Source organism: Telmatherina bonti, assembly GCF_933228915.1.
Source record: "Telmatherina bonti genome assembly, chromosome: 20".
In the NCBI taxonomy this organism is placed as follows: domain Eukaryota; kingdom Metazoa; phylum Chordata; class Actinopteri; order Atheriniformes; family Telmatherinidae; genus Telmatherina; species Telmatherina bonti.
In genome coordinates this window covers 1,990,714-2,017,939 of record NC_136618.1, presented here as the reverse complement: position 1 = coordinate 2,017,939, position 27,226 = coordinate 1,990,714, and the positions used below count along the sequence as shown (strand labels likewise).

The 27,226-nt window shown below is 51.1% G+C and overlaps 1 protein-coding gene across 1 annotated transcript in view; it reads left to right on the top strand.

The window, feature by feature from the left end:
• The window catches only part of wwp1 (WW domain containing E3 ubiquitin protein ligase 1), a 38,895-nt gene that overhangs the window by 7,389 nt on the left and 4,280 nt on the right, over nt 1–27,226 (top strand). Inside the window, exons 2-23 of the mRNA XM_079260218.1 lie at nt 2,496–2,552; nt 2,623–2,714; nt 2,787–2,925; nt 10,467–10,591; nt 10,718–10,870; nt 10,983–11,049; nt 12,042–12,223; nt 12,955–13,228; nt 13,301–13,396; nt 13,906–14,080; nt 14,151–14,205; nt 14,280–14,364; nt 17,080–17,208; nt 20,876–20,948; nt 21,022–21,093; nt 21,160–21,248; nt 21,350–21,509; nt 24,395–24,528; nt 25,553–25,693; nt 25,766–25,886; nt 26,062–26,166; nt 26,254–26,350. Of these exons, the coding sequence (XP_079116344.1) occupies nt 2,645–2,714; nt 2,787–2,925; nt 10,467–10,591; nt 10,718–10,870; nt 10,983–11,049; nt 12,042–12,223; nt 12,955–13,228; nt 13,301–13,396; nt 13,906–14,080; nt 14,151–14,205; nt 14,280–14,364; nt 17,080–17,208; nt 20,876–20,948; nt 21,022–21,093; nt 21,160–21,248; nt 21,350–21,509; nt 24,395–24,528; nt 25,553–25,693; nt 25,766–25,886; nt 26,062–26,166; nt 26,254–26,350 (2,542 nt within the window). The 5' untranslated portion in view covers nt 2,496–2,552; nt 2,623–2,644. The remainder of the gene's footprint in view (nt 1–2,495; nt 2,553–2,622; nt 2,715–2,786; nt 2,926–10,466; nt 10,592–10,717; nt 10,871–10,982; nt 11,050–12,041; nt 12,224–12,954; nt 13,229–13,300; nt 13,397–13,905; nt 14,081–14,150; nt 14,206–14,279; nt 14,365–17,079; nt 17,209–20,875; nt 20,949–21,021; nt 21,094–21,159; nt 21,249–21,349; nt 21,510–24,394; nt 24,529–25,552; nt 25,694–25,765; nt 25,887–26,061; nt 26,167–26,253; nt 26,351–27,226) is intronic.

The window sequence follows — 27,226 nt, the reverse complement described above, 5'->3', positions numbered from 1 at the left end:
TCTTGGATCCTGCCTGGTGTGGTAGACCTGGGATCCTGCCTGGTCTGGTAGACCTGGGATCCTGTCTGGTGTGGTAGACCTGGGATCCTGTCTGGTATGGTAGACCTGGGATCCTGTCTGGTGTGGTAGACCTGGGATCCTGTCTGGTATGGTAGACCTGGGATCCTGCCTGGTCTGGTAGACCTGGGATCCTGTCTGGTATGGTAGACCTGGGATCCTGTCTGGTGTGGTAGACCTGGGATCCTGTCTGGTATGGTAGACCTGGGATCCTGTCTGGTATGGTAGATCTTGGATCCTGCCTGGTGTGGTAGACCTGGGATCCTACCTGGTGTGGTAGACCTGGGATCCTACCTGGTGTGGTAGACCTGGGATCCTGCCTGGTGTGGTGGATCTGGAGTCCTGCCTGGTGTGGTGGATCTGGAGTCCTGCCTGGTGTGGTAGACCTGGGATCCTGCCTGGTGTGGTAGACCTGGGATCCTGCCTGGTGTGGTAGACCTTGGATCCTACCTGGTGTGGTAGACCTGGGATCCTGCCTGGTGTGGTGGATCTGGAGTCCTGCCTGGTGTGGTAGACCTGGGATCCTGCCTGGTGTGGTAGACCTGGGATCCTGCCTGGTGTGGTAGACCTGGGATCCTGCCTGGTGTGGTAGACCTTGGATCCTGCCTGGTGTGGTAGACCTGGGATCCTGTCTGGTGTGGTAGACCTGGGATCCTGCCTGGTGTGGTGGATCTGGAGTCCTGCCTGGTGTGGTAGATCTTGGATCCTGCCTGGTGTGGTAGACCTGGGATCCTGTCTGGTGTGGTAGATCTGGGATCCTGTCTGGTCTGGTAGACCTGGGATCCTGTCTGGTGTGGTGGATCTGGAGTCCTGCCTGGTATGGTAGATCTGGGATCCTGTCTGGTGTGGTAGACCTGGGATCCTGCCTGGTGTGGTAGACCTGGGATCCTGCCTGGTGTGGTGGATCTGGAGTCCTGCCTGGTATGGTAGATCTTGGATCCTGCCTGGTGTGGTAGACCTGGGATCCTGTCTGGTCTGGTAGACCTGGGATCCTGTCTGGTCTGGTAGACCTGGGATCCTGCCTGGTGTGGTAGACCTGGGATCCTGCCTGGTGTGGTAGACCTGGGATCCTGCCTGGTGTGGTAGACCTGGGATCCTGCCTGGTGTGGTAGACCTGGGATCCTGCCTGGTGTGGTAGACCTGGGATCCTGCCTGGTGTGGTAGACCTGGGATCCTGCCTGGTGTGGTAGACCTGGGATCCTGCCTGGTGTGGTAGACCTGGGATCCTGCCTGGTGTGGTAGACCTGGGATCCTGCCTGGTGTGGTAGACCTGGGATCCTGCCTGGTGTGGTAGACCTGGGATCCTGCCTGGTGTGGTAGACCTGGGATCCTGCCTGGTGTGGTAGACCTGGGATCCTGCCTGGTGTGGTAGACCTGGGATCCTGCCTGGTCTGGTAGACCTGGGATCCTGCCTGGTGTGGTAGACCTGTGATCCTGTCTGGTGTGGTAGACCTGGGGTCCTGCCTGGTGTGGTAGACCTGGGATCCTGCCTGGTGTGGTAGACCTGGGATCCTGCCTGGTGTGGTAGACCTGGGATCCTGCCTGGTGTGGTAGACCTGGGATCCTGCCTGGTATGGTAGACCTGGGATCCTGCCTGGTGTGGTAGACCTGGGATCCTGCCTGGTGTGGTAGACCTGGGATCCTGCCTGGTGTGGTAGACCTGGGATCCTGTCTGGTGTGGTAGACCTGGGATCCTGCCTGGTGTGGTAGACCTGGGATCCTGCCTGGTGTGGTAGACCTGGGATCCTGCCTGGTGTGGTAGACCTGGGATCCTGCCTGGTGTGGTAGACCTGGGATCCTGCCTGGTGTGGTAGACCTGGGATCCTGCCTGGTGTGGTAGACCTGGGATCCTGCCTGGTGTGGTAGACCTTGGATCCTGCCTGGTGTGGTAGACCTGGGATCCTGCCTGGTGTGGTAGACCTGGGATCCTGCCTGGTGTGGTAGACCTGGGATCCTGTCTGGTGTGGTAGACCTGGGATCCTGTCTGGTGTGGTAGACCTGGGATCCTGTCTGGTGTGGTAGACCTGGGATCCTGTCTGGTGTGGTAGACCTGGGATCCTGTCTGGTGTGGTAGACCTGGGATCCTGTCTGGTGTGGTAGACCTGGGATCCTGCCTGGTGTGGTAGACCTGGGATCCTGCCTGGTGTGGTAGACCTGGGATCCTGCCTGGTGTGGTAGACCTGGGATCCTGCCTGGTGTGGTAGACCTGGGATCCTGTCTGGTGTGGTAGACCTGGGATCCTGTCTGGTGTGGTGGATCTGGGTCTGGATCGTTCTGGTGCTCAGGGCCTGCTCCTGTGCTGCCATGCACACATGAGGGCTGGACTGAAGGATGGATATATATATATATATATATATATATATATATATATATATATATATATATATATATATATATATATATATACACATACATACATATTGTTTTTTGTATTCCAGTGGAACCATGGGTCACGGAGTGGGCTAATTCAGAGGGACCAGCAAAACCCATCACTTGTAAGTATGGATGATTGTTATTTAACTCCAGTTCAGTGAGTCTGCATCGTTGTGACGTGATGTTTTACAGGCTTCCCACAGTGGTTTATGACATGGCCACGGCTTCGTCCAGAGCAGAGACTAGCCAAAACCACGGATGCCTGTCACAGCTGCACGCCATTGGTTAGTAAACACAAAGCTAGACTTCCTCCTGTGGGCGTTACCTCACAGCCTCTCTGCGTCTCTGTCCTCCAGTTTCCTGTGCCAAACTCAAGAGGAAGAAGAGTCTGTTTGGGACGGCCATTTATGTGGAGCTGACAGCAGAGGGAGAGTCATGGAGAACCGCAAAGTCTCACAGCTCCTCCAACCCGAAATGGGACGAGAGGCTCACGCTGTAAGGGTTCTCTTTCCCTCTTTCAGCTTTTACTGCCACAGATGAGCGAATGAAGCCATAGTTTGTATGTGTTGTAAAGTCTGGTCGGCTCCTTAGTTCACATAATAATAATAATAATAATAATAATAAATCTTATTTAAAAAGCACCTTTCAAGTCACTCAAGGACGTACAATAAAAACGCATTAAAACAATAAAACAGAACTGTGGGACGGGGTGATTACATGTATTCTTCAATAGGTTCTGAGGAAGGATGTGAACAGATGTAAATAGTCAGTGTTACGGATGTCGGGGGGGGGGGAGGTTGTGGATGGCCTCGAAAGTGTGCAGAAGAATTCTATTCCTGATTGAACCGGTGGTGCAGCTGCTGTAGGATGGAGGTGATGTGGTGACAGAGGGAGTCCTGGTGATGATCCTGCGGCTGAATGTTGAACCATTTGGAGCTTATGTAGGTATTTCTGTGGGAGACTGAAGAGAATTACAATAGTCGATACGGGAAGTAACAAGGCTGTGGACAAGAACGGGGTAGTAGGGGCGGGGGGCAAGACGAGAAATGTTCTGTTAATGGAAATATTCAGAACAAGGGATGTTATTGATGTGGGCATGAAATGATAATGTGCTGTCTAGGACGACACCCAGACTCTTACCTTGGAGGGAGGGGGACACAGGGATGCTGTCAAGGGAACATCCAATACACAAGGAGAAACTGTCAACTTTCCAAAGTGTAGATTTTGTTCTTATGAGAAGAATTTTTGTTTTATCACTGTTTGATTTAAGGAAATTTGAGGTGAACCAAGGTTTAATTTCAGATAGATGAATAGTGAGGGAGGGAGTGTGGAGTTTGGTTTGGTGGAGAGGTAGAGCTAGGTGTCGTCTGCGAAGCAGTGAAAATGGATATTTTGGGGGGGGGGGGGGGGGGACTTGACTTTACAGATGAGGTTTGGTAAATAAAAACGGGAAAATGACTGACAGGGAGCGCAGCATTCATATGAAGTAGCAGATGAGAAATCAGAATTAAGATGTTGATGGATCTTGAAATTTTTCGCATTGAAAAAAGACATAAGGAAGTCACAACGATCAGGTGAGTACAGGTGGCAGTGGAGGGAGTTTTTGTGTTACCTTCATTTGAACAGATGATACCAGAAAAGTAGTCAGCTTTGGCTTGTGCAATAGAGTCCTTGTAATTCTGTGAATGGGAATGGTGCATTTCTTTGTGGATGGTGAGACCAGTTCTCCTGTAGAGATGTTCAAGCTGACAACTTTTAGCTTTTTTTTTTTTTTTTTTTTTAACTTATTCTTTATTCACAATCTTTAGTGCAAACATCACAGTTGTACTAAAAACAAAACAAATCAAACAAATGCAATAGGCACAGTACAGTGTAGGCATTTTTCACAAAAATAAGCAGAAACTAGACTTAATCCGAAATATAGTTCTGAATTGTAGACCATCTGTCCATAAATATATCCATCTTCATTTGTAGTCTTGCTGTAATAAATTCCATATTATAAACTTCCTTCAGTTTGTTCTTCCATTGTATAATATTGGGAGGTTGAGGCTTGAGCCAGGAGACCGTAATCATTTTCTTAGCAAGTAAAAGTAATAGTCTTAACTGGATAACATTACAATTTGGTCTGAAATTATCTGAGAAAATTCCCAGTATTATGACATTTGGATCCAACGGGGTTTTGACACCTATACAGTTTTGAATTTCACGTTGGATATCTTTCCAATAATTTGTCAATTTTGGACAATCCCAAAATACATGAGTATGGTCTCCCACATGGCCACAACCTCTCCAACACTGATTTGAAGTTTTACCAAATTTTGATGTGATGAGAGGAGTTCTAAAAAATCTAATTTTAGTTTTCCATTCAAACTCCCTTAGTACCGGACTATTTGTTATTTTATGTCCCTCTTTCAATGTCTGTTCCCAGTCTTCATCCTTGATAATAGTGTTCATTTCCAATTCCCACTTTCCTTTTATATCCAGTGTGTTCTCTACACTTTTCTCTTGTAATATTTTATAGGCATGAGATATATATCTACTAGTTGTTGTTTTTTTGATAACTGACATAAAAAAACATTCTATATTAGAAGGTGGAGTCTGAAAGGAAGTCAAATAGTTATGTTTCTGTAAGTAATGTCTTAATTGTAAATATTTATAGAAATCTTGGGTTGGGAGGTTGTATTTTTGTTGGAGCTGTTGAAAAGTCATCAAATTTCCACTCTCAACCATTTGGCCCAACAAAACGAGGCCTTTTTCAGCCCAAGTTTTAAACTCAGAAGAAGGAGGGAACTCCAGGTTATGATGAATTCTTATCAGTCTACAGATAGAGCTAGGGATATTTAGTATCTTTCTGATATTAGACCATATGGAGAGAGTGGTTCTGACCCATTCATTTGCAATTTTCTTTTTTGGCAGTACATCAAGATTTAAAAATGGAATTGTATCAAGAAAAATATCTTGACAATCAGCTTGTTCCATCCTATACCATATTGTATCCTCCTCTTGACAGATCCATGTTATTATTGACCGAAGCTGAGCCGCAAAATAATAATTTTTTAAATTTGGAACATTTAATCCACCAAGTTCCTTTGGACACATAAGAGTTTTAAGTTTAATTCTTGGACGTTTATTCTGCCAAATAAATTTTGAAATCCATTTATTAAGTGTCTTAAATGTAGACATTGGAATTTTTATAGGCAGTGACTGAAACAGAAAAAGCAACCTTGGCAATACGTTCATTCTAATTGTTTCAATCCTCCCTACAAGTGACAGAGGTAAAACTTCCCATCTTATAAAGTCTTTTTTAAGTTCATCCATTAATTTACCATAATTAGCTTTGAATAAATGTGAAATGTTTGGAGTGATAATAATGCCCAAATATCTGAATCCTTGAGTGGACATTCGAAAATTAAACTGATTATTAAAATTTGTAGGCCATTGGCCTTTTAACATCATTGCTTCTGATTTTGATTGATTTATTTGATAACCTGAAAATTTACCAAAGTCTTCAAAAACTTTCATAAGTGAGGGTAAAGATCTGGCTGGGTCACTAATATATGTCAAGATATCATCAGCAAAGAGGGAAATCTTGTGTTCTTTCTTAGACAACTTTTAGCTTTTAAGGACTGAGGTTCAGAGGTAAACCAGGGGGAGGGTTTACCAGAGTCCTCACTGGGGCAAGGTGGTTAAAAATATTTTTCAGGTTGTTGTTATTGTGAGCAACCAGTTCATCTGGAGTAGAGGAAGAATTTGGGATGGGAATGCCATTAATACAACATGAAAGTGTTGCCACAGTAATGTCCTTGATGTTCCGGAAGGAAACGCTACGTAGTCTTGATAGTAGTGAGCTGAAGTGGGACATTAAATGACAGAAGGAAATGATCAGTCATGGTTAGTTCATCTGCCGTACAGTTGGAGATGGGGTGAGACCAGAGCATCAGATTAAGTCTAGAGTGGACCTTAGTGGGAAAGTCTACAAACTGATAGAAACCAAAACACAGGATGAGAAGTCTCTGGACACATGATGAACTGCTGTAAACGTGTTCACGAACGGGTGTAAACGTGTTCACGAACGGCTGTAAACGCGTTCACGAACGGCTGTAACGAACGGCTGTAAACGCGTTCACGAACGGCTGTAAACGCTGTAGCGAACGGCTGTAAACGTGTTCACGCGGCTGTAAGCGCTGTAACGAACGGCTGTAAGCGCTGTAACGAACGGCTGTAAGCGCTGTAACGAACGGCTGTAAACGCTGTAGCGAACGGCTGTGAACGCTGTAGCGAACGGCTGTGAACGCTGTAACGAACGGCTGTGAACGCTGTAACGAACGGCTGTAAACGCTGTAGCGAACGGCTGTAAACGCGTTTTTGAACGGCTGTAAAGGCGTTTCTGAACGGCTGTAAAGGCGTTTCTGAACGGCTGTAAACGCTGTAGCGAACGGCTGTGAACGCGTTTCTGAACGGCTGTAAACGCTGTAGCGAACGGCTGTGAACGCGTTTCTGAACGGCTGTAAACGCTGTAGCGAACGGCTGTAAAGGCGTTTCTGAACGGCTGTAAAGGCGTAAACGAACGGCTGTAAAGGCGTAAACGAACGGCTGTAAAGGCGTAAACGAACGGCTGTAAACGCTGTAGCGAACGGCTGTAAACGCTGTAGCGAACGGCTGTAAACGCTGTAGCGAACGGCTGTGAACGCGTTTCTGAACGGCTGTAAGCGCTGTAACGAACGGCTGTAAGCGCTGTAACGAACGGCTGTAAACGCTGTAGCGAACGGCTGTAAACGCTGTAGCGAACGGCTGTAAAGGCGTAAATGAACGGCTGTAAACGCTGTAGCGAACGGCTGTGAACGCGTTTCTGAACGGCTGTAAACGCTGTAGCGAACGGCTGTAAAGGCGTTTCTGAACGGCTGTAAAGGCGTAAACGAACGGCTGTAAAGGCGTAAACGAACGGCTGTAAAGGCGTAAACGAACGGCTGTAAAGGCGTAAACGAACGGCTGTAAAGGCGTAAACGAACGGCTGTAAAGGCGTAAACGAACGGCTGTAAAGGCGTAAACGAACGGCTGTAAAGGCGTAAACGAACGGCTGTAAAGGCGTAAACGAACGGCTGTAAAGGCGTTTCTGAACGGCTGTAAAGCTGTAGCGAACGGCTGTAAAGGCGTAAATGAACGGCTGTAAAGGCGTAAATGAACGGCTGTAAAGGCGTAAACGAACGGCTGTAAAGGCGTAAACGAACGGCTGTAAAGGCGTTTCTGAACGGCTGTAAAGGCGTAAACGAACGGCTGTAAACGCTGTAGCGAACGGCTGTAAAGGCGTAAACGAACGGCTGTAAAGGCTGTAGCGAACGGCTGTAAAGGCGTAAACGAACGGCTGTAAAGGCGTAAACGAACGGCTGTAAAGGCGTAAACGAACAGCTGTAAAGGCGTAAACGAACAGCTGTAAAGGCGTAAACGAACGGCTGTAAACGCTGTAGCGAACGGCTGTAAACGCTGTAGCGAACGGCTGTGAACGCGTTTCTGAACGGCTGTAAACGCTGTAGCGAACGGCTGTAAAGGCGTAAATGAACGGCTTTAAACGCTGTAGCGAACGGCTGTAAACGCTGTAGCGAACGGCTGTGAACGCGTTTCTGAACGGCTGTAAACGCTGTAGCGAACGGCTGTAAAGGCGTAAACGAACGGCTGTAAAGGCGTTTCTGAACGGCTGTAAACGCTGTAGCGAACGGCTGTAAAGGCGTTTCTGAACGGCTGTAAAGGCGTTTCTGAACGGCTGTAAAGGCGTAAACGAACGGCTGTAAAGGCGTTTCTGAACGGCTGTAAAGGCGTAAACGAACGGCTGTAAAGGCGTAAACGAACGGCTGTAAAGGCGTAAACGAACGGCTGTAAAGGCGTAAACGAACGGCTGTAAAGGCGTAAACGAACGGCTGTAAAGGCGTAATCGAACGGCTGTAAACGCTGTAGCGAACGGCTGTAAACGCTGTAGCGAACGGCTGTAAACGCTGTAGCGAACGGCTGTAAACGCTGTAGCGAACGGCTGTGAACGCGTTTCTGAACGGCTGTAAACGCTGTAGCGAACGGCTGTAAAGGCGTAAATGAACGGCTTTAAACGCTGTAGCGAACGGCTGTAAACGCTGTAGCGAACGGCTGTAAAGGCGTTTCTGAACGGCTGTAAAGGCGTAAACGAACGGCTGTAAAGGCGTAAACGAACGGCTGTAAAGGCGTAAACGAACGGCTGTAAAGGCGTAAACGAACGGCTGTAAAGGCGTGAACGAACGGCTGTAAAGGCGTTTCTGAACGGCTGTAAAGGCGTTTCTGAACGGCTGTAAACGCTGTAGCGAACGGCTGTAAAGGCGTTTCTGAACGGCTGTAAAGGCGTAAACGAACGGCTGTAAAGGCGTAAACGAACGGCTGTAAAGGCGTAAACGAACGGCTGTAAAGGCGTAAACGAACGGCTGTAAAGGCGTAAATGAACGGCTGTAAACGCTGTAGCGAACGGCTGTAAACGCTGTAGCGAACGGCTGTAAACGCTGTAGCGAACGGCTGTAAAGGCGTTTCTGAACGGCTGTAAAGGCGTAAACGAACGGCTGTAAAGGCGTAAACGAACGGCTGTAAAGGCGTAAACGAACGGCTGTAAAGGCGTAAATGAACGGCTGTAAACGCTGTAGCGAACGGCTGTAAACGCTGTAGCGAACGGCTGTAAACGCTGTAGCGAACGGCTGTAAAGGCGTTTCTGAACGGCTGTAAACGCTGTAGCGAACGGCTGTGAACGCGTTTCTGAACGGCTGTAAACGCTGTAGCGAACGGCTGTAAAGGCGTAAATGAACGGCTGTAAACGCTGTAGCGAACGGCTGTAAAGGCGTTTCTGAACGGCTGTAAACGCTGTAGCAAACGGCTGTGAACGCGTTTCTGAACGGCTGTAAACGCTGTAGCGAACGGCTGTGAACGCGTTTCTGAACGGCTGTAAACGCTGTAGCAAACGGCTGTAAACGCGTTTTTGAACGGCTGTAAAGGCGTTTTTGAACGGCTGTAAAGGCGTTTCTGAACGGCTGTAAAGGCGTTTCTGAACGGCTGTAAAGGCGTTTCTGAACGGCTGTAAACGCTGTAGCGAACGGCTGTAAAGGCGTTTCTGAACGGCTGTGAACGCTGTAGCGAACGGCTGTGAACGCTGTAGCGAACGGCTGTGAACGCTGTAGCGAACGGCTGTAAAGGCGTTTCTGAACGGCTGTAAACGCTGTAGCGAACGGCTGTGAACGCTGTAGCGAACGGCTGTGAACGCTGTAGCGAACGGCTGTAAAGGCGTTTCTGAACGGCTGTGAACGCTGTAGCGAACGGCTGTGAACGCTGTAGCGAACGGCTGTGAACGCTGTAGCGAACGGCTGTAAAGGCGTTTCTGAACGGCTGTAAACGCTGTAGCGAACGGCTGTGAACGCTGTAGCGAACGGCTGTGAACGCTGTAGCGAACGGCTGTGAACGCTGTAGCGAACGGCTGTAAAGGCGTTTCTGAACGGCTGTAAACGCTGTAGCGAACGGCTGTAAACGCTGTAGCGAACGGCTGTAAACGCTGTAGCGAACGGCTGTAAAGGCGTTTCTGAACGGCTGTAAACGCTGTAGCGAACGGCTGTAAAGGCGTTTCTGAACGGCTGTAAAGGCGTTTCTGAACGGCTGTAAACGCTGTAGCGAACGGCTGTAAAGGCGTTTCTGAACGGCTGTAAACGCTGTAGCGAACGGCTGTAAACGCTGTAGCGAACGGCTGTAAACGCTGTAGCGAACGGCTGTAAAGGCGTTTCTGAACGGCTGTAAACGCTGTAGCGAACGGCTGTAAAGGCGTTTCTGAACGGCTGTAAACGCTGTAGCGAACGGCTGTAAAGGCGTTTCTGAACGGCTGTAAACGCTGTAGCGAACGGCTGTAAAGGCGTTTCTGAACGGCTGTAAAGGTGTAAACAAACGGCTGTAAAGGCGTAAATGAACGGCTGTAAAGGCGTAAACGAACGGCTGTAAACACGTTGTGTGTCTTTGATGTAATGATCTAATGGGTGGTGGTTTTGCAGGTACGTTACCCCCCACACGCAGGTAGACTTTAAGGTATGGAGTCACCACACCCTGAAGGCAGACGCTCTGCTGGGAAAAGCCACGCTGGACCTGGTTCAGGCTCTGGAGCAGCATGACAGGAAATGTAAGACCATGGTTAGAACATGTTAAACACATCCTGGTGATGTAAATACTAACCTGCAGCTTCATCAGAACAGTCAGCATTTCTTTCTGGAGCTGATTCAGTCTCTCCTTCATCGTGTGTTTGCAGTGGAGAACGTGAAGGAGGTCCTGAAGCTGACCTCGGAGCATAAGGGAGTTCTGGTTCCTGTGGGGGAGCTGACTGTTTACCTTGATGGTCTGACCACCACCGACCAGGAAGAGCCAGCACCACTGACCAATGGCAGCACAGCAAACGACAGCAGTGAGCTCCATGTTGTTTTAGTTGTTTGTTGAACAACAACATGTAGCGAGACGATGATCGTCCTGCTGCTGCTCCATACTGAAACATCTTTCCTTTCTGGAATCTCTTGCAGAAGTCCAGCCGAACGGTGACGCTATCCATGAAAACTTGGACTCATCTTCCTTAAGGGGCGCCAACAGGTAAACACCTTTTATCATGAGATAAGGAGGCAGGGCCTACGTCTTTCACCTGTGTGCCATGAATGTCATAGCCATTGCTACAGCTGACTACATAAAGGTGACTTTAAGGCAGCCGAGAACTTAGGCTACTCATAGGAGACCCTGGCGTAGCCTGGAGCTAGCTGCTGCTAGCTGAAGAGAGCTAACCCCGAATCTAGCTGCTGCTAACTGAAGAGAGCTAACCCTGAAGCTAGCTGAAGAGAGCTAACCCTGAAGCTAGCTGCTGCTAGCTGAAGCGAGCTAACCCTGAAGCTATCTGCAGCTAGCTGAAGAGAAGAGAGCTAACCTTGAAGTTAGCTTCTGCTAGATGAAGAGAAGAGAGCTAACCTTGAAGCTATCTGCAGCTAGCTGAAGGGAAGAGAGCTAACCTTGAAGTTAGCTTCTGCTAGATGAAGAGAAGAGAGCTAACCCTGAAGCTAGCTGCTGCTAGCTGAAGAGAAGGGAGCTAACCCTGAAGCTAGCTGCTGCTAGCTGAAGAGAAGGGAGCTAACCTTGAAGCTAGCTCAAGAGAAGGAAGCTAACCTTGAAGCTAGCTGCTGCTAGCTTAAGAGAAGGGAGCTAACTCTGAAGCTAGCTAAAGCCTGACAGTAATGTTGCTTTGGGAATAAAAACAGTAGAAAGACGATGTAAATAACGGGTATAGTTGTTGCTTCGTTTCGTTAACCTGGAAAAGCAGGAGAAACGTCCCTTTCTCTTCTCATGTTTACTCTTTCCGTTTAGAGATAAAGTATTTTCATGTCCTTCAGACTAACCCGACTACTTTATTGGGAAAATGACCCGTCCCATCATGATTTGGTTTGTCCTGGTCTCCATCCGGTCCAGAAGAACTTGGTGACATGTAATTGACCGAGACTGACGGAGCTTCACTCTCCTGAACGATGACGACCTCGGAGAGAAGAGACACCATCCCTCCAATCAGGTCTTGTAAAACCTCATCCTGTTTTCTCTTCCAGCACAGTGAATGGAACCGACTCAGACCCGAGGTCCGGTTCCTGTTCAGCCTCCAGTGGCGCCGACGGCGCTGTGCCTTCCATCTCCTGCAGTCCTGCTTTCCATCACGTCACCAATGGAGAGACGTCGTCCAACTCCACGCCGCTCCACCTGCCGTCAGACAGCGACACTGAGACCAGAATGGGTCCGTTAGTCTTCTGGAAAGCTCTCTTTCTATTCGTGTCTCACAGCGGCGTCTCTGTCCTCCGTGTCTCGCAGCGGCGTCTCTGTCCTCCGTGTCTCGCAGCGGCGTCTCTGTCCTCCGTGTCTCGCAGCGGCGTCTCTGTCCTCCGTGTCTCGCAGCGGCGTCTCTGTCCTCCGTGTCTCGCAGCGGCGTCTCTGTCCTCCGTGTCTCGCAGCGGCGTCTCTGTCCTCCGTGTCTTTAGGTGGACGGCGGCGTCTCTGTCCTCCGTGTCTTTAGGTGGACGGCGGCGTCTCTGTCCTCCGTGTCTCGCAGCGGTGTCTCTGTCCTCCGTGTCTCGCAGCGGTGTCTCTGTCCTCCGTGTCTCGCAGCGGCGTCTCTGTCCTCCGTGTCTCGCAGCGGCGTCTCTGTCCTCCGTGTCTTTAGGTGGACGGCGGCGTCTCTGTCCTCCGTGTCTCGCAGCGGCGTCTCTGTCCTCCGTGTCTCGCAGCGGCGTCTCTGTCCTCCGTGTCTCGCAGCGGTGTCTCTGTCCTCCGTGTCTCGCAGCGGTGTCTCTGTCCTCCGTGTCTCGCAGCGGCGTCTCTGTCCTCCGTGTCTTTAGGTGGACGGCGGCGTCTCTGTCCTCCGTGTCTTTAGGTGGACGGCGGCGTCTCTGTCCTCCGTGTCTTTAGGTGGACGGCGGCGTCTCTGTCCTCCGTGTCTTCTGACCCCGTCTTGTCGTGACTGTCCTGCAGTGAACGGAGTCTCCTGTCCGACAGCAGGCCGCTCTGTGCCGCCCCCTGCAGGTGATGATGAAGACTGCACAGCGGACAGCTTCCTGCAGGGCTCTGACCCGGTTCCTCCAGCCTCCTTTGCTGCTGCCCGGCCAGCGGCGTCCGTGCGGGAGGCTGCAGAGCCGTCCTCCCCCCCAGCTCCAGGAGGAGCTGCAGGCAGCAGCGGGGCTGCAGACGGCGTAAAACCCAGACAGCAGGTTCCCTGCGCCGCAGCCTTGGATCCACTTCCACCAGGGTAAACGCAGCGTGTCGCCACCTTCACACCCCTCTGGAACTCTGCTGACATGTTTCCTGCTTTGTCCTGCAGGTGGGAGCAGAGGAAAGACCCTCACGGGAGAACATACTACGTAGACCACAACACCAGGACTACAACCTGGGAGAGACCGCAGCCACTTCCACCAGGGTCAGTATGGTCACCCGGACCGCCACACATCTGGATCATGTGTTTGTCCTGCTAACGTCCCGAGTCCTTTACCTTCCGTCAGCGTCTGCTTGTTTTCTGACGGGAGCAGATGGGAATCCATTAGTCCTGAAGTGGGACCGATGAGGACCGGAACGTCTGTCCTGCAGGAAGCAGGACAGACGTTCCGGTCCATTCCTTGTCTCTGCCATTCCAGGGCCATTCCAGGACCACTTTTCCGTTTGTCCTCCTTTTAGTTTGTTTCTGACTTAAAACAGAAAACGTTTTATTGACGACATCGTTGCAATCATGACAACGTCATGAGGACAGTCCAGGTTTGTCCCTGCAGACGTCCTCCTAGGACAGGTGATGTGTAGATCCGGGTTTTACCGGGCCCAGGTGACGAAACCAGTCACAGCTTGTTTTCCTTTAGCCTTTACGTCGCCATGGCAACGGCTCAGTTCATGACTTGGTCTGATTCCCCGTAAGACGCGTGTCCTCTGTCCCGCCAGGTGGGAGCGGCGGGTGGACGACCGAGGGAGGATCTACTATGTGGACCACAACACCCGGACCACCACGTGGCAGCGGCCCACCATGGAGTCTGTGCGTAACTTCGAGCAGTGGCAGAGCCAGCGCAGCCAGCTGCAGGGCGCCATGCACCAGTTCAACCAGCGATACCTCTACTCTGTAAGACCCTGCTGTACACATGGCCTCGCTCTCCCACTCACCACCTTCTAACTCGTTGTCTCTGTTCCAGGCCTCCATGATGTCGGCCGAGAACGACCCTCTGGGACCGCTTCCTCCTGGGTGGGGTGAGTTAACCGCTTCCGCGTCCCGCAGCCGGATGCCAGTCAGCCATCTTTCACTTGTCCTTTCTGGTCTGCAGAGAGACGCGTGGACTCCAACGACCGGGTCTACTTCGTCAACCACAACACCAAGACCACCCAGTGGGAAGACCCCAGGACCCAAGGGTGAGCTGCAGGACCGCCGGGTCAGGGTGTACCAGGCAGGGGCCAATCTCCACTGTGGTCTCCTCTGTGCGGGGCAGGTCTCGTCTGTGGGGGGCAGGTCTCGTCTGTGCGGGGCAGGTCTCGTCTGTGCGGGGCAGGTCTCGTCTGTGGGGGGCAGGTCTCGTCTGTGGGGGGCAGGTCTCGTCTGTGGGGGGCAGGTCTCGTCTGTGGGGGGCAGGTCTCGTCTGTGGGGGCAGGTCTCGTCTGTGGGGGGCAGGTCTCGTCTGTGGGGGCAGGTCTCGTCTGTGGGGGGCAGGTCTCGTCTGTGCGGGGCAGGTCTCGTCTGTGGGGGGCAGGTCTCGTCTGTGGGGGGCAGGTCTCGTCTGTGCGGGGCAGGTCTCGTCTGTGCGGGGCAGGTCTCGTCTGTGCGGGGCAGGTCTCGTCTGTGGGGGGCAGGTCTCGTCTGTGGGGGGCAGGTCTCGTCTGTGCGGGGCAGGTCTCGTCTGTGGGGGGCAGGTCTCGTCTGTGGGGGGCAGGTCTCGTCTGTGCGGGGCAGGTCTCGTCTGTGGGGGGCAGGTCTCGTCTGTGGGGGGCAGGTCTCGTCTGTGCGGGGCAGGTCTCGTCTGTGGGGGGCAGGTCTCGTCTGTGGGGGGCAGGTCTCGTCTGTGCGGGGCAGGTCTCGTCTGTGCGGGGCAGGTCTCGTCTGTGCGGGGCAGGTCTCGTCTGTGGGGGGCAGGTCTCGTCTGTGGGGGGCAGGTCTCGTCTGTGCGGGGCAGGTCTCGTCTGTGGGGGGCAGGTCTCGTCTGTGGGGGGCAGGTCTCGTCTGTGCGGGGCAGGTCTCGTCTGTGGGGGGCAGGTCTCGTCTGTGGGGGGCAGGTCTCGTCTGTGGGGGGCAGGTCTCGTCTGTGCGGGGCAGGTCTCGTCTGTGGGGGGCAGGTCTCGTCTGTGGGGGGCAGGTCTCGTCTGTGCGGGGCAGGTCTCGTCTGTGCGGGGCAGGTCTCGTCTGTGGGGGGCAGGTCTCGTCTGTGGGGGGCAGGTCTCGTCTGTGGGGGGCAATCAAGCTCCGCCAGACACATGGCCTGATAGGTCTGGAGCATTGTTACGGTGCTAAGTGCACGCGCTGTAGCTCCCTGCGACCGGTAGACTTTATCCAGCTGCGAAGCGGAGAATCTACAGCGCTTGGATGGGAGAGTAGTCGGGCCATTCACACCGAAATTGTGGTATGGGGTCAAATAAGCTGCTAAAGAGGGCTCCATGGGCGGTGGGTTAACCAGCCCCTCATTCTCGGCACCCTCCAAATCCGAAAACTGTCCATACCCGGGTACTGTGACGCGGTTAGACAGAGGCTTACTCCATGATGATGTAAGCTCAGAAACAAAGTCCGGGTACATCGGCAAGCGGTTTTTCACCGGAGTCGGTTCAGGCGGGAGATAAAATCCGGCAAAGCGAGAGGTCTTCTGTGCCGGAGGAGGGGAGGGCCAGTCTACCTCACGTTTCCCCGCCGCCCGACGGCACAGAGAGAGGAAAGATAAATCCTGGGATGCTGGCGCAGTAGCGGCAGCAGCGGACAGGTCTGATGCAAACTCGTCATGGACATTGGTCCGACAGACCATGAACCTCCAGACCAATGTCCAGGACGTCCTCGTCCACCTCCTGAGCATCCATCTGGTACTGAGTATCCATGGCGCCCTCCAGGTGTGCCTGTTCGGTTTCAGCCAGCCCTGTAACAGACTCCATGTGGTCTGCCCAGTTAGATACGGGGACATCGACCAACAGCCCGTCCTCCTCGGAACCGGACGAGGCCGGGTCCATGGACTTGGAGAGCAGGGGGTCAGCGGCTGCGGCTGCGGCAGCGGTCTTTCCCAGCACTCGTTCTAGAAACTTGACCCATCTTTCCAGGGTTGAGCGCTGAAGCTGGCGACAGAACTTGCAGGCTTCAGGTTCCATCAAGGCTCTGCTGGCGCGGACGATCCTGAGACAGACGGGGCACGCTTCATGCTGGTCTTTTCGTGAAGCGAAAAGCCGCACCCCTGAGGACAGGGGCGAACAGAACACTTTCGCTTCGCTTGCTTTGGCCTGGTACTCATAATGAGAAACCGAGCTTGTTTCCAGAATGATCCCGAAACAGCGCTCTGTGGACAGGCACGCTAACCAGCAGGCAGCAGTGACTAATACCAACAGCAAGGATCCACTAGACGACATGGAGCATGCTCAGATGGAAACCACCAGAAATAAAGAAGCAGAGGGATAATGAGGGACCCGGTTCTGGTTCTGGGGTTTCAGAACTTCTGTGCTTTGTAGTGAACTGGTCCAAGTCTAGGTGAGTTCATTGTGCACGTATTGTAGAACTGGTTTTGAAACTGGACACAGTTATCCGTTCTATATTATTCATCAGCTTGTCAAGACCAAAAGTTTGGTCTAAAGCGCGTCATGTTTTTATCAACGTTGGGTGTTAATCTTTGATCTGCAGCCGGTTTTATCTGTTGATTCTCAGTCCTGATGTGGGTTCTGGAGTCCATCAGAGATGTTGTGGTTCTATGTTTCAGTTCCAGGTGGAATCTTTAGTCTCCGCAAAGGTTTAAAGAATCGAGTTTAGTTTTTATCTCCTTTATCCATTTTAATGTTTATTTATCATTTAAGTTTTCACAATCTGAACCTGTGTGTGTGTGTGTGTGTGTGTGTGTGTGTGTGTGTGTGTGTGTGTGTGTGTGTGTGTGTGTGTGTGTGTGTGTGTAGGCTGCAGAATGAGGATCCTTTACCTGAAGGCTGGGAGATCCGTTACACCAGGGAAGGTGTTCGGTACTTTGTGGACCACAACACCAGAACCACCACCTTCAGCGACCCTCGGACTGGGAAGTCATCTGTGTAAGAATCCATGGTGGGGACATGGTTGGGACATGGTGGGGACATGGAGACATGGTGGGGACATGATGGATACATGGTGGGGACATGGTGGGGACATGGAGACATGGTGGGGACATGGTGGGGACATGGAGACATGATGGATACATGGTGGGGACATGGTGGGGACATGGAGACATGGTGGGGACATGATGGATACATGGTGGGGACATGGTGGGGACATGGAGACATGGTGGGGACATGATGGATACATGGTGGGGACATGATGGATACATGGTGGGGACATGGTGGGGACATGGAGACATTATGGGGACATGATGGAGACATGGTGGGGACATGGTGGAGACATGGTGGGGACATGATGGAGACATGGTGGGGACATGATGGAGACATGGTGGGGATATGGTGGGGACATGATGGGGACATGGCAGAGACATGCTGGGGACATGATGGAGCGATGCTGGGGACATAGTGGGGACATGGCGGGGACATGGTGGGGACATGATGGAGACATGGCGGAGACATGATGGGGACATAGTGGAGACATGATGGAGACATAGTGAGGACACGGCGGAGACATGATGGGGACATGGTGGGGACATAATGGAGACATGGTGGGGACATGATGGGGACATAGTGGGGACATGGCGGAGACATGATGGAGACTAAGTGGGGACATGGCGGAGACATTATGGGGACATAGTGGGGACATTGTAGGGACATGATGGGGACATAGTGGGGACCTGATGGGACATAGTGGGGACATGATGGAGACATAGTGGGGACATAGCAGGGACATGGCGAGGACATAGTGGGGACCTGATGGGGACATAGTGGGGACCTGATGGGGACATAGTGGGGACCTGATGGAGACATGATGGGGACCTGATGGAGACATGGCGGGGACATGTTGGAGACATGTTGGGGTCATGATGGGGACATGGTGGAGACATGCTGGGGACATGATGGAGACATGGTGGGGACATAGTGGGGAACATGATGGGGACATGATGGGGACATGATGGAGACATGATGGGGACATGGTGGGGACATAGTGGGGAACATGATCGGGACATGGTGGGGACATAGTGGGGAACATGATGGGGACATGATGGTGACATGATGGGGACATAGTGGGGACATGGTGGAGACATAGTGGAGACATGATGGAGACAGTGAGGACACGGCGGAGACATGATGGGGACATAGTGGGGACATGGCGGAGACATAATGAAGACATAGTGGGGAACATGATGGGGACAGGGCGGAGACATGATGGGACATGGCGAGGACATAGTGGGGACCTGATGGAGACATGGCGGGGACATGGTGGGGACATGATGGGGACATGATAGGGACATGGCGAGGACATAGTGGGGACCTGATGGGGACATAGTGGGGACCTGATGGAGACATGGCGGGGACCTGATGGAGACATGATGGGGACATGGCGGACACATGGTGGGGGACCTGATGGAGACATGGTGGGGACATGATGGAGACATGGTGGAGACATGGCGGGGACATGATGGAGACATGGTGGGGACATGATGGAGACATGGTGGAGACATGGCGGGGACATGATGGAGACATGGCAGGGACATGGTGGAGACGTGGCGGGGACATGATGGAGACATGGTGGGGACATGATGGAGACATGGCGGGGACATAGTGGGGACATGGTAGGGACACGATGGGGACATGGTAGAGACATGGTGGGGACATGATGGAGACATGGTGGGGACATGGCGGGGGACCTGATGGGGACATAGTGGGGACCTGATGGGACATAGTGGGGACCTGATGGGACATAGTGGGGACCTGATGGGACATAGTGGGGACATGATGGGGACATGGCGAGGACATAGTGGGGACATGGCGAGGACATAGTGGGGACCTGATGGGGACATAGTGGGGACCTGATGGAGACATGATGGGGACATAGTGCGGACATGATGGGGACATAGTGGGGACCTGATGGAGACATGATGGGGACATAGTGCGGACATGATGGGGACATAGTGGGGACATGATGGAGAATTGATGGGGACATAGTGGGGACCTGATGGAGACATGATGGGGACATAGTTGGTGACATGATGGGGACATGGCTGGGACATAGTGGGGACATGATGGAGAATTGATGGGGACCTGATGGAGACATGGCGGGGACATGTTGGAGACATGGCGGGGACATGATGGGGACATGGCAGAGACATGCTGGGGACTTGGGGGGGGGGGGGGGGGGGGGGGGTCATGATGGGGACATGGTGGAGACATGGTGGAGACATGATGGAGACATTCTGGGGACATAGTGGGGACATGGCGGAGACATGGTGGGGACATGATGGAGACTTGGTGGGGACATAGTGGGGAACTTGATGGGGACATGGCGGAGACATGGTGGGGACCTGGCGGAGACATGATGGAGACTTGGTGGGGACATGGTGGAGACATAGTGGAGACATGATGGAGACTTGGTGGGGACATGGTGGAGACATGATGGGGACATGGTGGGGACCTGGTGGAGACATGATGGGGACATGGTGGGGACATGGCGGAGACATGATGGAGACTTGGTTAGGGACATGGTGGAGACATAGTGGGGACCTGATGGAGACATGATGGAGACTTGGTGGGGACATGGTGGAGACATGGTGGGGACCTGATGGAGACATGATGGAGACTTGGTGGGGACATGGTGGAGACATAGTGGGGACATGATGGAGAATTGATGGGGACCTGATGGAGACATGGCGGGGACATGTTGGAGACATGGCGGGGACATGATGGGGACATGGCAGAGACATGCTGGGGACTGGGGGGGGGGGGGGGGGGGTCATGATGGGGACATGGTGGAGACATGGTGGAGACATGGTGGAGACATGCTGGGGACATGATGGGGACATGGTGGGGACATGGCGGAGACATGGTGGGGACATGATGGAGACTTGGTGGGGACATAGTGGGGAACTTGATGGGGACATGGCGGAGACATGGTGGGGACCTGGCGGAGACATGATGGAGACTTGGTGGGGACATGGTGGAGACATAGTGGAGACATGATGGAGACTTGGTGGGGACATGGTGGAGACATGATGGGGACATGGTGGGGACATGGCGGAGACATGATGGAGACTTGGTTAGGGACATGGTGGAGACATAGTGGAGACATGATGGAGACTTGGTGGGGACATGGTGGAGACATGATGGGGACATGGTGGGGACCTGGTGGAGACATGATGGGGACATGGCGGAGACATGATGGAGACTTGGTTAGGGACATGGTGGAGACATAGTGGGGACCTGATGGAGACATGATGGAGACTTGGTGGGGACATGGTGGAGACATGGTGGGGACCTGATGGAGACATGATGGAGACTTGGTGGGGACATGGTGGAGACATAGTGGGGACCTGATGGAGACATGATGGAGACTTGGTGGGGACATGGCGGAGACATAGTGGGGACCTGATGGAGACATGATGGAGACTTGGTGGGGACATGGTGGAGACATAGTGGGGACCTGATGGAGACATGATGGAGACTTGGTGGGGACATGGTGGAGACATAGTGGGGACCTGATGGAGACATGATGGGGACATGGTGGGTACATGGTGGAGACATGGTGGGGACATGATGTCAGTAAAGACATGTCTTCTTATCTCAGCACCAAGGGACCACAGATTGCGTACGAGCGCAGTTTCCGGTGGAAACTCGCCCACTTCCGCTACCTGTGCCAGGTAGGTGTCGGGCGTGCCCGTCCAGCTGCTGTTGTCATGACGACTTGCTGATACCGTCTTCCCGTGTCTCCAGTCCAACGCCTTGCCCAGCCACGTGAAGATCACCGTATCCAGACAGACGCTGTTTGAGGACTCCTTTCAGCAAGTACGTGTTCCTGCAGCTTACACCTGACAGGTGGACATGTCTCACTGGAGACGTTTGGTCTTTCAGATCATGGCCCTGAAGCCGTACGACCTGAGGAGGAGGCTGTACGTCATCTTCAGAGGGGAGGAGGGTCTGGACTACGGCGGTTTAGCACGGTAAGAAAACCACATGGGACTGGAAAGACGTGAAACATGACCTGGATGACGTTTTCCTTCCGTCATGTCGTCCTACCTGTCCGTGGCCCCGCCCCCTGTAGGGAGTGGTTCTTCCTGTTGTCCCACGAGGTCCTGAACCCCATGTACTGTCTGTTCGAGTACGCCGGCAAGAGCAACTACTGTCTGCAGATCAACCCGGCCTCCGCCATCAACCCGGACCACCTGTCCTACTTCTGCTTCATAGGACGCTTCATCGCAATGGCACGTGCACACACACATGCACACACATTTCAAAGTCTAGAGTGCTTAGCGGTGTCAGGTGGTCAGTACCAGGGACTGGTTCTGACCCAGTGGCTTTCCGGGTCACTGCGTTGTTTCCTCAGTAGAGCTGGGGGATATGACGATATATGTCGTCTGGACGACAGAAATCGTTACATTCGAGGCTCCATCGTTTACGCCACCATCAGCCGCTTTACTGCAATATTTTTACATCAAGACACTTTACGGCACGCTGCAATACATGAACATGAAGACGGCAGCAGACGCGTTTCAGAGGATAATTCACTAAAAGATGAGCAGCCAACCCAAACTGATGGCCTTGTTCCTAAAAGATGAGATTTCTGCGGTTTGGATATAAAAAGAGCGAGGTGGAACCGACAACAGACTAGCTTACAGTCCCAACAACGGACTCCGACACAACTAACTCATTTTATCACCTGCAGGAATCAGGATAAAGAATCCAGAATAAAGAATAGAGTCAATAAAAGCAGCGTCAGGTGGAGGAGAAAGCTCAGAATAAACTCCAGACGCTGCAGCAGGTATTTACCTGTGGAACGTCATACGGCCATAGTTCCCCCAGATGGAAGGAGATCCCTGCTGCTGTTGCCTAGGAACACCTGATACATAACTGATGACTGACACAACGTTACACAGTTTAAATGGTTATGGGGAGATAAAATGTGCTGTGTCGGGATATGAGATGTCGGTCGTATCGCCAAGCCCTACTCGTCACGCATATACGTCCATCATTTGTCTCTGGATGCTGGTTCATGGAGTCTGGACACGTCTGGAAGTTTCTGTGTTTTCCTGTTGATTCGACAGGATTATTCCGTGTTTTCCTGTTGATCCGACAGGATTTATTCCGTGTTTTCCTGTTGATCCGACAGGATTTATTCCGTGTTTTCCTGTTGATCCGACAGGATTTATTCCGTGTTTTCCTGTTGATCCGACATGGTTTATTCCGTGTTTTCCTGTTGATCCGACAGGATTTATTCCGTGTTTTCCTGTTGATCCGACAGGATTTATTCCGTGTTTTCCTGTTGATCCGACAGGATTTATTCCGTGTTTTCCTGTTGATCCGACAGGATTTATTCCGTGTTTTCCTGTTGATCCGACACGGTTTATTCCGTGTTTTCCTGTTGATCCGACAGGATTTATTCCGTGTTTTCCTGTTGATCCGACAGAATTTATTCCGTGTTTTCCTGTTGATCCGACAGGATTTATTCCGTGTTTTCCTGTTGATCCGACAGGATTTATTCCGTATTTTCCTGTTGATCCGACAGGATTTATTCCGTGTTTTCCTGTTGATCCGACAGGATTTATTCCGTGTTTTCCTGTTGATCCGACAGGATTTATTCCGTGTTTTCCTGTTGATCCGACAGGATTTATTCCGTGTTTTCCTGTTGATCCGACAGGATTTATTCCGTGTTTTCCTGTTGATCCGACAGGATTTATTCCGTGTTTTCCTGTTGATCCGACAGGATTTATTCCGTGTTTTCCTGTTGATCCGACAGGATTTATTCCGTGTTTTCCTGTTGATCCGACAGGATTTATTCCGTATTTTCCTGTTGATCCGACAGGATTTATTGCGTGTTTTCCTGTTGATCCGACATGGTTTATTCCGTGTTTTCCTGTTGATCCGACATGGTTTATTCCGTGTTTTCCTGTTGATCCGACAGGATTTATTCCGTGTTTTCCTGTTGATCCGACAGGATTTATTCCGTGTTTTCCTGTTGATCCGACAGGATTTATTCCGTGTTTTCCTGTTGATCCGACAGGATTTATTCCGTATTTTCCTGTTGATCCGACAGGAATTTATTCCGTATTTTCCTGTTGATCCGACAGGATTTATTCCGTGTTTTCCTGTTGATCCGACATGGTTTATTCCGTGTTTTCCTGTTGATCCGACATGGTTTATTCCGTGTTTTCCTGTTGATCCGACACGGTTTATTCCGTGTTTTCCTGTTGATCCGACAGGATTTATTCCGTGTTTTCCTGTTGATCCGACAGAATTTATTCCGTGTTTTCCTGTTGATCCGACAGGATTTATTCCGTATTTTCCTGTTGATCCGACAGGATTTATTCCGTGTTTTCCTGTTGATCCGACAGGATTTATTCCGTGTTTTCCTGTTGATCCGACAGGATTTATTCCGTATTTTCCTGTTGATCCGACAGGAATTTATTCCGTATTTTCCTGTTGATCCGACAGGATTTATTCCGTGTTTTCCTGTTGATCCGACATGGTTTATTCCGTGTTTTCCTGTTGATCCGACAGGATTTATTCCGTGTTTTCCTGTTGATCCGACAGGATTTATTCCGTGTTTTCCTGTTGATCCGACAGGATTTATTCCGTGTTTTCCTGTTGATCCGACATGGTTTATTCCATGTTTTCCTGTTGAACCGACAGGATTTATTCCGTGTTTTCCTGTTGATCCGACAGGATTTATTCCGTGTTTTCCTGTTGATCCGACATGGTTTATTCCGTGTTTTCCTGTTGATCCGACAGGATTTATTCCGTGTTTTCCTGTTGATCCGACATGGTTTATTCCATGTTTTCCTGTTGATCCGACATGGTTTATTCCGTGTTTTCCTGTTGATCCGACAGGAATTTATTCCGTATTTTCCTGTTGATCCGACATGGTTTATTCCGTATTTTCCTGTTGATCCGACATGGTTTATTCCATGTTTTCCTGTTGATCCGACAGGATTTATTCCGTGTTTTCCTGTTGATCCGACAGGAATTTATTCCGTATTTTCCTGTTGATCCGACATGGTTTATTCCGTGTTTTCCTGTTGATCCGACAGGAATTTATTCCGTATTTTCCTGTTGATCCGACAGGATTTATTCCGTGTTTTCCGTCCTGCAGGCGCTTTTCCACGGGAAGTTCATTGACACGGGTTTCTCTTTGCCGTTCTACAAACGCATGCTGAACAAGAAGCTGATCCTGAAAGACCTGGAGTCCATCGACCCGGAGTTCTACAACTCGCTGATCTGGATCAGGTTAGGAGTCTCTGCTGCTCTATAATAAAACATAAATAATAACTAGAAAAATGCTCTTCTTGCAGAAGAGAAAATGTGAATGCCCTTTTATGCTGAACGATTGAAATGCAATTGAGTAACCATTTGGAGAAGCAGCAGAACTATGCAACTTCATTTATTCTGGTAACACATTAGGATTTGAACCCATGAACATCTGAACCAGAGCCCATTTCTTTAACCAGATCAGTAAAAGAGCTCAAGATTTAAATGGGTCAAGTAGCACACAAGATTTATTAGTCAGTTTCTGTCAGCATAAGCATGAGGAGAAGACGTGCAGCCATCTGATAAGATTCATCAAGATCCAGTTCCTGGGTTTGAGCCCACGACCTTCTAAATAAAATTCATTTCACCACCACAGCTCCTGCTCATGCCCTGAGCAGGAGAGCCATCGGGATGGGAATGCCTTTGCCACCTGTGTGTAATCAACAGTACTGCAAAAAGGTGTGAAAGGTTGAACTGCTGTCCAGAAATTAAAGATAGTTTTAATTGTTTGTAGAAACAACTAAAATTCTAGTCAGCAGTTAAACTGCATGAATCATTTAAACCATTTAAGATTGTCTGTGTAATCAGTTTATTGTTCAACATGAGCAACTTTGTTCCCTTCTAAGCTTTTTCAAAACATTTTAATATTGAAATGTCGTTTCTGCACAGTCGACTTTTTAATTTGAATTCACATTTTGTTTTAGTTGGACAACTTTTCAGGAAAGACATCATTTTATTAGTCCACACTTTACCTGCACAGCCTGCAGCTAAAGCTAAGTACTTTGATAGACCAGCACGCTCTGTGCAATAACTGGCATACCATCATGACGCACTATGCTTGATGCTGGATTAGAACCCGTGCCTTCCCACTGAGTCCATTTCCAGCCTGCAGGTTCTCCAGAACTCGAACCGCTGGGCCGGACCACGTTAACCCGGCTCCCTGTGTGCTCCACGGTTGATGTTAAGGTAGTTCCTGGTTAAAGTCCCCGTCCTCTGTCCTCAGGGACAACAACATCGAGGAGTGTGGACTGGAGATGTACTTCTCAGTAGACATGGAGATCCTGGGAAAGATCTCCTCCCATGACCTGAAACCGGATGGCGCCAACGTTCTGGTGACTGAGGAGAACAAGGAGGAGTACATCAGGTAGTCCACCTGGCATACATATCTGCTCTGACGTGCAGGGATTCCTTCACAAACATATGTTGTTTTTTGCAGCCTGATGGCGGAGTGGAGGTTCTCCCGAGGGGTCGAAGGTCAAACCAAAGCTTTCCTGGACGGCTTTAATGAGGTGGTTCCGCTCCAGTGGCTCCAGTACTTTGACGAGAAAGAGCTGGAGGTGAGTCCCGGCCCCAGAGTCCCGATCTGAATGTCCCGGCCCCAGAGTTCTGGCCTGGAGTGCGGCTTCAAAAACCAGCACGAACTGGTATCACATCGGTCAAGATCTGGTTCAGAAACTGTTTTTTGTCTGTGTGAGGTCCAGGAGTCCTGAACAAGGTTTTTGTTTGGTCCAGGTGATGCTGTGCGGCATGCAGGAGGTGGACCTGCAGGACTGGCAGAGGAACACGGTGTATCGCCACTACACCAGAAACAGCAAGCAGATCATCTGGTTCTGGCAGGTACTGTCCCACATGTCCAGGTGTGATCAGGTGTCCAGGTGTGTCCGCCGTCTCTCGGCCGTAACGTGTCTCCTGTCTCGTCCTCAGCTGGTGAAAGAAGTGGACAACGAGGTCCGACTGAGACTCATGCAGTTTGTTACTGGAACCTGTCGGCTCCCACTGGGAGGCTTCGCTGAACTGATGGGTCAGTTTACCGCCGGGGCACCACCCAGACTCCGCCCAGACTCATCCCTAACTCCACCCAGACTCATCCCTAACTCCACCCACACTCCGCCCAGACTCATCCCTAACTCCACCCACACTCATCCCTAACTCCACCCAGACTCCGCCCAGACTCATCCCTAACTCCACCCAGACTCATCCCTAACTCCACCCAGACTCCGCCCAGACTCATCCCTAACTCCACCCAGACTCATCCCTAACTCCACCCAGACTCCGCCCAGACTCATCCCTAACTCCACCCACACTCATCCCTAACTCCACCCAGACTCCGCCCAGACTCATCCCTAACTCCACCCAGACTCATCCCTAACTCCACCCAGACTCATCCCTAACTCCACCCACACTCATCCCTAACTCCACCCAGACTCCGCCCACACTCATCCCTAACTCCGCCCAGACTCCCAACTCCGCCCAGACTCCTCCCTGACTCCGCCCAGACTCATCCAGGAGGACAAGATTATGAAGGCTCCCTGGTTTAATTCCCAGCTTCGAGCTCTAAAACAGGCGTCAAGGCGTTTGGAAAACAGATGGCGTTCATCAGGACTAGAGGAGTCTCACTTAACCTGGAAAGAAAGTTTAATCGTATACAAAAAAGCCTTACGTACGGCAAGAACAGCTTATTATTCATCATTGATAGAGGAAAACAAAAACAACCCTGGGTTTCTTTTCAGCACTGTAGCTAGGCTTACTAGGAGCCGGAGCGCTGTGGAGCCATGTATTCCTTTCTCACTTAGCTGTGATGATTTCATGGATTTTTTCAGGAATAAAATTGACACTATTAGAGATCAAATTCACAATATTCTTCCTTCTACTTATAATGTTGAGCCTGTTGTGGTCT